This window comes from Spodoptera frugiperda, chromosome 21 (genome assembly GCF_023101765.2).
Source record: "Spodoptera frugiperda isolate SF20-4 chromosome 21, AGI-APGP_CSIRO_Sfru_2.0, whole genome shotgun sequence".
Taxonomy (NCBI): domain Eukaryota; kingdom Metazoa; phylum Arthropoda; class Insecta; order Lepidoptera; family Noctuidae; genus Spodoptera; species Spodoptera frugiperda.
Genome location: NC_064232.1, coordinates 5808656 through 5819705, shown reverse-complemented (window position 1 = coordinate 5819705; position 11050 = coordinate 5808656). Strand labels below are relative to the sequence as shown.

The following is an 11050-nucleotide window of genomic DNA, read 5'->3' as shown; positions in this document are numbered from 1 at the left end:
AATTGGGAACTGTGACAAAGCAGATTGTCGAGGCAACAGGAAAATATAATGCTAATGCAGACGCGGCCACACACCATGCTATGAACAACCAGTATAAACTGAACTTTGAATGCGACAAAAGATCATAGAAAGCGAGGCCATAACTAACTGGTTAATATAGTCATAATCTATACATATAATAAAACTGTAGAAGTCTTTATTCTGTACATTGAAAATATTAGAAAAGCTAGGGGGTGTTACTAGGTAAGTAGGTACAGAAACCAAATATGTGATTTAAAAAAATGTCTATCTCTCTGTCTTTCTGTCTGTCTGTCTGTCTGTATGTTCACGCATCACGCAAAAACTACCGGTCCGATTACGATGAAACTTGGTATAATTATATTTTAATATTTTGGGCACAACACTGGGTACTTTTTATCCCGAAAAAATACAATATACACTAAAAAACAAACTTAATTGTGCGGCTCGATCCGTAGACACGATTAGAGGTTCAACGCTATGGGGGTGGGGGTGGGGGGTAGGTGTATCCTGTACCCATATATAGGTACGGTTTAAGGATCTAAATGTTGCCAGAAGTCATTATTATTAGAACTTATGACGGGATATTTACCATGTTTATTTATTTCAATGAGTTTCCGATATTTCGGCACTGTTGCAAGCGCCATGATCACGGATGAACTCATCGAAATAAATAAACATGGTAAATATCCCGTCATAAGTTCTAATAATAGTGTTAGTGACCATGTCAGTTTAAAAACTTATAAGTCATTTTGTTATTCCACGCGGACAAAGTCGCGGGCAAAAGCTAGTGATTAATATTTGGGAACGTCGTTAAGGTAACCAATTAAACTATTTATATGCAACACAAGCGTTGTGCGATAAGCCCGTTAGTGTTGGCATGTGTTCTAAAAATAACCCATTCTAAGTGTGGAGTGTCTACAATAATGCAATTTAAGTGTGGCAGAGCCATGCTTCGGCACGAGTGCAGTGGCTCGACCGGATTTTGGAACCAACGCCCATGGATACTTGAAACACCAGAGGCGTTACAAGTGCGTAGGGGGTATAATAGAATTTAAGGGTTGTTGGGGAATCGGGGATTGGGAAGATTGGGAAGGGGGGAATTGGGCCTCCGGTACTTACTTACACGACGAAACACAACGCAAGCATTGGTTCACGTCGGTTTTAGGTGAGGTCACTTCGGCTAAGCCGGCCATTCGTGCCGCAGCATGGCTCTCCCACACTTATCTGGGGGCACGGCAGTGCCCCCGCCAAGACGAGCCAAGCGAAGCGCAATAAGCGCAAGGGCACTACCTACCTTTTCTCGAAGCGCTTCGTCGTATTTTTGAACCTTCATAACTTGAGTTTGGGTTATACCAGATAAACGAAATTTTCAGGATATAATGTCAGTGGTAGACTTAATAAACCTCTAAAGTTTCAATTGCATAGCTCTTATACTTTAGATTTTATTGATATCTAAAATACCCCGATTTCGTCACTCACTCACTCACTCACTCACTCACTCACTCACTCACTGATGATCAACAAAATTCTTAAGGTACTTCCTGAAGTCCTAGAAAACTGAAATTTGGTATGTAAGCTAGTATTAGTACCCAAACAACAAAAAAATCCTAAAACTTGGAACTTTTACCCCCCAACCCCTTAAACTAGGGGGTGAAAGTTTGTTCGAGACTTCCGCAACTTTTGACGCTAGAGGTCTGAATGCGGCCGCGGAGGGGTTTAATTGTTAGTAGTTTAGTAGGTAAAGGTTTAGATATTAATATTAGTGTTTTAATTTTCATTGATAAAAAGTATTAGGATTACGTTTGCAATTTTCTTATAAATTTAGTAGTTTAGTAGGTGAAGGTTTAGTTAGGTACTAGTGTTTTAATTTTCATTGATAAAAAGTATTAGCATTACGTTTGCAATTTTCTCACAAATTTAATTAAGAAATTCAAAGATTGAATAAGTAGGTATTTGCAATTAAGTAGTATAGGTTAGTAGGTATAATATGTTTATAGTTGTTTATGTAGGTACGACTTAGTGAGAATAATTTGATACGTAGGTCATTGTTTAATTTTCATTGTTAATAGGTTTAACTTAAGTAGTTTAGGATTACGTACGGTTTGAATATTGTATAGTAGGTAGAAAATTACGATATTGATAGTTGTTAATCTAGTGTTAAAAATAATTGAAGAAATATACCCCAAAAAAAGAAAGAAAAAATGAGCGACAAAAAAATACTTGTATTTGTCGCTCATTTTATCTTTCTATCATAAGCAACCTACAAAAAGAAATGAAATCCCACAAAAACATTTCATGTTAAATGTTGCCAAGACGAGACCATATAGCTCGCACTGTCAAAAAGTAATCAGATCCCGTGTAGAGCCAAGTTTCTAACCCTACATGCCCAGACCTAAATCGATAAGCCCTAATTTCACACTCAAGTTACGGGGAAATTCTACAGCCATAGCTCGTACTGCGTAGTTCGTAGCGCGTAGCAGAGTTTTTACGCTATAATCTCGTAGGCGTGCAAACCTTGGACGTAACTGGCGAGTTGGCCGCACGGAAAGAGTTTAGAAGATTGAATAGATTTTTAAGCTCAAGCCCATATGACGAATAGCAAAAAGTCCGTGCGGCCTTCGGGTTCGATTCCCATGTCGGGCAAAGTATTGCTAGGCTTTTTTCGGACTTCCGAAATTTCTCAGTAGTAGCACGGAGTCTGGAACTGTGTCACTATATTGCAATAGGCTCACCCCTATTACATGGGACTTATAAATAACACAAATGGTGAAAAGTGGGTGTACATTGTACAGCGGCATTAGGTGCCGTAATGTGCACCTCTGCCTACCCCTTCGGGGATAAAAGGCATGACGTTGTGTGTGTGTGTGTTAGCAAAAATATAGACGAAAAAATAAAGATGTGTAGCAACAAGAGTCAAAAGTCTGTAGCAGGAAGGTAGGAAGTCTTTAGTAGTTACTAACATGAATTGGTTTGTATAAAAAATTGACGATTTCTTTGGTGCCTATACCATTAGCATTCAGTACAAGCTAGGGTTTGCCACAGACAGCCGGTAAATGTTAGTTTTGGGAATAAAACAATAAGATGTTCTTAATCATTTAAAAAAATAAGTACCGTATATCAAATAACATATGCAATACAAATCAAATTAAGGAATAATTAAAGATTAGAGATATTATAAAAAATATTTATTGTCAAAATTAAAATTAAATACAAGATCATAATTTTGATAACAGTTAAAAATAAACAAAATTAAATTTAGAAATAATCGTCAATTTATAATATAATACTTAATAAAGGTGAGCCTCTAGCATGGCTTGAAACTAGTCGAGTACCTCGTCAAACAGTTGCGTGAGTAAGCTGATAACTATAATAATTTATCTTGAGGTTGTATCATCGCCTTGCTGGTTGTCGTCATTGGAGAGGTCTGTCTCCATCGGTGGATGTCTTTTGGCTGATGATGACGATGACGATGGCGATGGTAAGGATCGCTTTACGAGGAACTTTAAGAGCAACAGTTTCAGATTCCGCCTTCACCAAAAAACATCATTCCCACAATTACAATAGGGAATATATCAGCTCCCTTGAGGAACTCCACACTTGTATTGTTCACATCATTTTCTGTGATTCTTTCGAATACTTTGTAGTTCAAGTCGTCGGCAAATGTTATCATCCTCTCTCCAAATAGAGCAGCTCCGTTTACCTTCACGCCCAGCTGTTCAGCAACACCACTTCTGGAAATTAAAAGAAAACATTTTGACCTTGTCAAACAGTTTCCCACATGGTCCGCAACGTATCGAGAGCGTGCATGACAGCGGCGCCACTTGTAAACGCAACTTAAGGTAAAGAGTAAGTCAAATAATGACTATCAAGTGCTCATTATCACTACATAGTATAAAAAACCCATTCGTTGTGGTCCTTCAATTCAAGAACACAACCCTCTCCATTTCCAAAAGTATAGGGATCCTTGGTGTTGATATATCTAGTGCCGTCCAGTTCCGCAGTCACTTAGAAGACAAGGCCAATCCGGCATCTAAACAACTCGGAGTGCTAAACAGAGCGAAGCGGTACTTCACGCCGGGGCGCAGACTGTTGTTATATAAATCACAAGTTCCCCCCATATGGACTACTGCTCTCATCTCTGGGCAGTTGCGGAATGACGTGATATCTCCAAAACTGATCACGAACGCACTGGAGGACGTTTTTAAGATCTTGGACTGGAGCGGACGCGGCATCAACATTAATGGCGAATACATCACTCATCTCCGTTTCGCCGATGACATAGTCGTAATGGCAGAGTCGCTGGAAGACCTGAACACCATGCTCAGCGACCTCAATACCGTTTCCCAACAGGTGGGCCTTAAAATGAACATGGACAAGACGAAAATCATGTCAAATGTCCATGTTGCACCTATACCGGTTATCGTTGGGAACGATATACTCGAAGTTGTAGACCACTACACATACCTGGGTCAGATTATCCAGCTAGAGACCCATCATAGGGTTAATCCGGCTCTGTCAATTACCCAAAACCGGGGCATTGTACTCCACAGTCTTCTCAATCACGCAACGTACTTGTGGTGTTTAGGGTGTTCATGGCTGGTGCCGATTGCCTACCATCAGGTGATCTGTCTGCTCGTTTACCCAGTTATACCCATAAATACTGACCCAAACAAATAAACAAACGGGGGTACGACGTACCGAATACCCATCATTTCTTTTTTTATTTCAGAGTCTTGATAATTCGGCAATGTGAACAACCCAAATGAGGTGAGGAATTCTATGAATACATCAGCAAAATGGTATCGCAGCCTTCCCTCCACATGTTTCAGATACTTCGTGTAGTTACAGAAACTTTCTCCGTACTCCTGAAATATGTATGAAAGTAAATATTAGCGAAGTAACATTTCTAGCGCGCCTTCTAATCTCTCAAAGTTTGGCGAAATAAAAAAGTTAATTTTAAAAAACTATAAAACCCGACTGCGTTTCTTTATAATATGAAAATGAAAAAACCCTAAAACAAGAAAGTCATCGTAAAATTGAATCAGTCGGGACCCATTCTAAATATGAAGACTTAGTGAGGGCACATACGGCTCGCTTTCTAAAATCCATCAAGCCGTTTAGGCTGCAGAGCGTGCCAAACAATTATACATACATACATACATGTCGAATATAACCCTCCTTCTGGCGCAGTCGGGTAAAAAGAAACTAATTCTACTAATGTTTGGGGAATGTTCTAACATCTATTCACCCCTTTCCTGTATCTATTCAACCTTTGAATTCTATTCACAACTTTATGTTACCCCTTTACAAGCTTTATATTGCCACATATCTGTTACAAAAATTAATAAACGAAATTTCAGCTATGTGAGTTATGCACGCGACACTCATTCTGTCTTAACTGTACAGTCCGACTGCACAGTTAAATCGTAAGGTGTGTAGCGTGCATTAGTTGTGTGAATTAATATAACAACTTACAACGTAAATAACTTAAAACTTATACATAATTATATTAACATGAAACACTTACAGGGCCGTAGTCTCCAACATGATCGTTTGGCCGCCAAACATACATAATATCGGAAAGTCATCGTAAAATTTAAGCAGTCGGGACCCATTCTAAATATAAAGACTTTGTGAGGGCACATAAGGTTGGCTTTCTAGAATGGGTCCCGACTGCTTAAATTTTACGATGACTTTCTTGTTTTAAGGTTTTTTCATTTCAAACGCAGTCGGGTTTTTTAAATTACTTTTTTTTTATTTTATTTTTTTTAGTTTTATTATTTTTTTCATTTTGATATATCTTGTGTCACTCACACAGTAAATACGAATCAAACGAACCCTATCAAGCTGAAATCCATCGAGTCGTTCAGGCTAGAGAGTGAGCAATATTCGAATTTGGCGCCAAAAATCCGCCATTTTGATTTTTTTATTATTTTGATATATCCAGTGTCACTCTCACAGTAAATACGAATCTAACGACACCTCTCAAGCCAAAATCCATCAAGCCGTTTAGGCTAGAGAGTGAGAAATATTCGAATTTGGCGCCAAAAATCCGCCATTTTGTTTTTTTAATATTTTGATATATCCAGTGTCACTCTCACAGTAAATACGAATCCAACGACACCTCTCAAGTCAAAATCCATCAAGCCGTTTAGGCTGCAGAGCGTGCCAAACAATTATATATACATACATACATACGTACATACATACATACATACATACATACATACATACACTCGAAAAACATAACCCTCCTTCTGGCGCAGTCGGGTAAATATCCCTACATCAACAGCCACGGCTAAGGAGGATTTAACCTAACATTCAACTTCTTTTTGAGGGGTGAAATCATCCAATGACTTCTCCCTCTACCGCCTTGGACGAGGCGAGAAGGAATGTCATACTCTTACTGACCGTTCCTACTCCTGCTTGTCGAGCTGGAGCCCCGGTAAACCCGCTAGGTAGTCCGCAGCTCCGGACCAGGACATACATTACCAGGATTTAAAAAAATACTGAATAACTTTATACAATGACTGAGGTAATGAAAACTGACCAAGTCAAGTCTTATCTACTTAAAGCTCTCACATTTTAAATGACAGCAATTCTTACAGGTATCCAATAAAACATGGAAATAGAGTTTCTGGGGGCACTGTAGTGTCCCCACCAAGTCGAGCAAAAATGCGGCTGTACCATCCTTTTCTCGAAGCCATTCAGGCCAATTTCAACCGCCTATAACTTCGTTGTGGATAAAATAAAATGTCTGAGATGACTTAGTCGATCTATTTTATTTAAAAAGTAAAATAAACATAATATTGATATTATAACAATTTACATAATAACTTAAGACAGAAGGTCCCTTAAGTAGGGACTAAATAAAATAACCAACTTGGTATTACATGGATCTCACAACTTTTTACGGTAGAAAAACTGATGAGGTGCGAGACTTGGGCTTTTTTACAGGATGTTTTTGATGGTTTATTCTTGTTCATAATGTTAATTTGTTGTTCCTATAAATACATATTTGGATTTTTTACAGAACTTGGCACTCATTTAGATCTCCATTCTTGTTGCGGCGAAGCCCACAACCAAGCGAAGGTTTTGTATTGAACTTGGCTTTCCTTTTTTTATATAGAATAGAATCAGGCGTTACTTTGCGGAAATCAATGCTACACTAACAATAAGCTCGAATTCGAGCTGCGGGAGCCGCCGAGTCAACACCTCCTGATGATGCTCCGTGGAGGAGCGAAACATATGTCGAGTGGTATATTGCATGTTATGTGTGTGTTTTATGTTGCACCTCTGCTGCATGAGCATTTAATTGCGGGCGGGAGGGCGATTATTTAGGCACCACATGTTAAAAAATACATGACGTATATTAAGCGGATTTAAAACTAAAAATCTTATTGTATTGTTAGGTTAGTGTTCCTATTTTACAATAATTAATTTATGTTTTTGGTGGGATTCGAACTTACCTAGTCCGATAAACTTGGGAGTACTGTAGATGTCACTTAGTATCAGCCCCAGGGCTTGGTCATGTTCTTCATTATGTAAAGGTCTTATGAGGTATCTGTAACAAAAATATTAGATTTTTTGTACTGTGAATACCAGTGTATCATGGCATCGCTTTGTATGATCTTTCCGCACATTCGACGGTCAGTTTATATTGGCTTTGTATAACTCTGTGCTACACATAGTTATGAAATGTATACACATGGCTACCCATGTGTATACATTTCCTAATGCCTCATTGAAGTTACTAGATAATAGATTATTATAATAATTAACCAAAATAAAGAACTAAAAAAAAAGGTAATTTAATAAACTAAAAAACCCGACTGCGTTTCTTTATAATATGAAAATGTAAAACCCTAAAACAAGAAAGTCATCGTAATATTGAAGCAGTCGGGACCCATTCTAGAAAGCTAGTCGTATGTGCCCTCACTGAGTCTTCATATTTATTATTTATGAGTGATCTCCATACTGTATATAAATCCTCATGACGTCGTATATAAAAAATGGTTCAAAGGTCTTGGTCTGAACAATATTTTGGCTAGAACTCACCTAGTCGTATCCTATGTCAAGATATGTATAATATATGTATATAATATATGAGGTGTTCTAAAAGTAGCTGTCACGGCTTTAATGGGAAGTAATGTTGTTTGAAGATTACAATAGTAAATAACAATTATTGGTTATGAGTATTTTCTATCATACAAAAAATTTGCGTATGCGTTTGTTATGAAAGAGCTACCTCTTTCACCGTCTCTGTCGCTTCGTCAATGAAAACAATTGCTATCAATCGTTTTATTGTCGAAGCGACGCATCGTGCGTATTTGTGAACCACTTTATACAGAGTAGAGTCAATGTTTATTTAACTTATTTATGTTCTCACTATTGTAATCTTCAAACACAACACTACCTCCCATTAAAGCCGTGGCAGATACATTTAGAACACCTTATATAAAAATACCCTTAATACAATTTCTAAAGATATAAATAAGATATAATGTATAAAGATAAAAAAGTAATTTAAATGAATGCCACCACAATCTACTCTCTTTCAATACATTATCTCATCGTACTACAAAAGATAAGACATTATGCGACCCCAGCGCCATCTAGTTAGAGCGAAAATAACACGCAACTCTCACTTCACCACGATGTTTTAAAAAATATTTATTTCAAAGAGGAAAGCACTTTTGAACGTCTAAGCAAATATTGTATTGTTAAAAAAATCTGTCTGTCGGTCAGTCCTCTAATGAAGCTACGAGTATTTGTTTGTTCTAAAGTATAGATTCCTATGGAGAAGAACGAGTGTGTTTTCATTATTCAGACCTCAAATTATTAAGTTTACAATTATAAGTATGCAGCAGGATTGCAATTGCATAACAGATAAGTCAAGCATTACATGAAAGGTATTATAAATTAGCTGAAAACGTGATAACTAACATTGATACCTAAGTAGCTTTTCTTTAAAGATAGGAGCAGGTACTACGTTTCATTGATTGTTTCTGCATTCTAAGATTGTTGCAAATGTGCTAATTATCAATAAAAAATCAGAAATGTATATACTTTGCTATCCTCCTTACTTGTGCGACGTCTCCCGTGAACAACTTGAATTAGAAATGAATTAAAATGATGACGTAATTACTACGCAGTCCCAAAATACAAGCAAACAGCTGATTCTAGTACCGGTATCAGTACCGTTGTGAAATATGTTAACTATGAGTAACAAATTTATATAATATCATTATTATTAATCCCTAAAGGGTTAGGCAAACGCAAATTATGGCACGTAATGCCACTCTACAATGTACACCCACTTTTCACAATTTATGTTATAAGTCCCATGTAACAGGTGGTGAGCCTATTGCCATATGCCAGGCACAATTCCATCTACACAATATGAGTAACATCTTTTGTAATACTCATATATTTATGTCATCTATATGTTTTATGTATATTATATATAGATTCGTTATTGTTTACTCTGAAACGGCGATGTTAAATCTATAAAAGTTATGAATGAATGAATCTAATAGTCAGAATAAAATGGCGTAATGGCGGATAGCACATGTGTTATACGCCATTACGCCACAACATTTTAAAATAATTATAATGAAACGAGTGAAAGAATTAATGAGACAATTGTAAATAACTTACTCATCACTTGGTCCGAATATTCTCTCAACATATCTGATTTGTTCAACAGCCATTATTTAATTGCGTATTGATGCACACGAGTCGATAGACAAAGAAATACTGTTACTGATAAAATTCGCGTGCATTCTACGTTTCTTTTATACCAGCAAATGAATCATCGCTGCATTTCAGATTGCCATAATTTAAGTTAATATATATGCATAACATATAATGAAAAATTAAATAATGATAATAAAAAAAAAATAATGATAATTAAAAAAGCAAGCAATATGCAATGAATAACGATAATGAAGAATACATTTATTTTTTCATTATTCAATCCAATTGTATTCGTTTATTTTTTATTATTATGATTATTTTACGTTGTAATTATTATTTTTGTTTTGTTTAAAATTATAGAATTTTTCTTTATTCTAATTTAAAATTAGTTTTCTACGTCTGTTTTAAGTGTGGCAAAATTTTAATATGTGATTATATTCAATAAGTAAATTTAATAAACTTGATTTCTTTAGACACGTTTATTATAGAAATCTCTATTATTTATCTATGAAAGATATCCAATGCAAAACACTTTGTATTGTTACAGAATAAATTATACTCCATTCACCACGAAATATACCCGAAATAAGTATGCCAGTGGATGCAGGGGGCGGCTTGTCGTTCTACGTGTTGGACTAAGGGGGAGGCCTTTGTTCAGCAGTGGACGTCTCTCGGCTGATGATGATGAAGTATGGCATTATAAGTAATGGAATATGTAACTGGTAATGACATTTATAAGAAACACGACATGGATATATTAGCAAGTAAAATACGTGTATTTAAAACAGCTATTTATAGTTTGCCCAATTTTTTAAGTTTTTATTGTGTCACGCTTTTTATCCTCGAAGGGGTAGGCAGAAGTGCACATTACGGCACATAATGCCGCTATACAATGTACACCCACTTTTCACCATTTGTGTTATAAGTCCCATGTATTAGGGGGTGAGCCTATTGTCATATACTGGACACAATTCCAGACTCCGTACTAGTTTTTATTATGTTTGTACTTTATTTCTTTAAATTGCTTCTCCTTAATTATACGTTTTACTTATAGTATCAGGTATATCCATCTACTCTTTTACCGCTCTATGTCTATACAAGACATCGCTGCCGCCGGCTGGAGGCGCTGGACTCGCCGGCATCGCTGCGCACCAAAGCTGCGCACTTACCAATTTGTATCGCGGCGGGTTGCCGGCGTCGCTGCGCACCAAGATGCGCACAACGCATTTTTTCTAAGACGGCTTGCTGGCGTCGCTGCGCACTGCGCACTTCTCTTTCTATCCACGGCGGTGACGCAGCAATTTGTTATAGTTTCTTTTATAATTTATAA

General features: G+C 36.9%; 1 protein-coding gene across 4 annotated transcripts in view; it reads right to left on the bottom strand.

Moving 5' to 3' along the window:
• The window catches only part of LOC118280464 (uncharacterized), a 29846-nt gene extending 20000 nt beyond the window's left edge, over nt 1–9846 (bottom strand). Inside the window, exons 1-4 of one of the 4 annotated variants that reach the window (XR_007706560.1) lie at nt 9682–9846; nt 7491–7585; nt 4720–4886; nt 3194–3752 (exon numbers count right to left, since the gene is read on the bottom strand). Coding sequence is in view for 1 of the 4 variants with exons in the window: in XM_050701978.1 (XP_050557935.1) it covers nt 3539–3752; nt 4720–4886; nt 5549–5593 (426 nt within the window). In the remaining 3 variants the exon portion in view is untranslated. Of the gene's footprint in view, nt 1–3193; nt 3753–4719; nt 4887–5548; nt 5598–7490; nt 7586–8079; nt 8242–9681 lie in introns of those variants that run through there. The other 3 variants (XR_007706561.1, XR_007706559.1, XM_050701978.1) reach the window with 3 other exon arrangements.
• Nucleotides 9847–11050: the final 1204 nt, after the last annotated feature.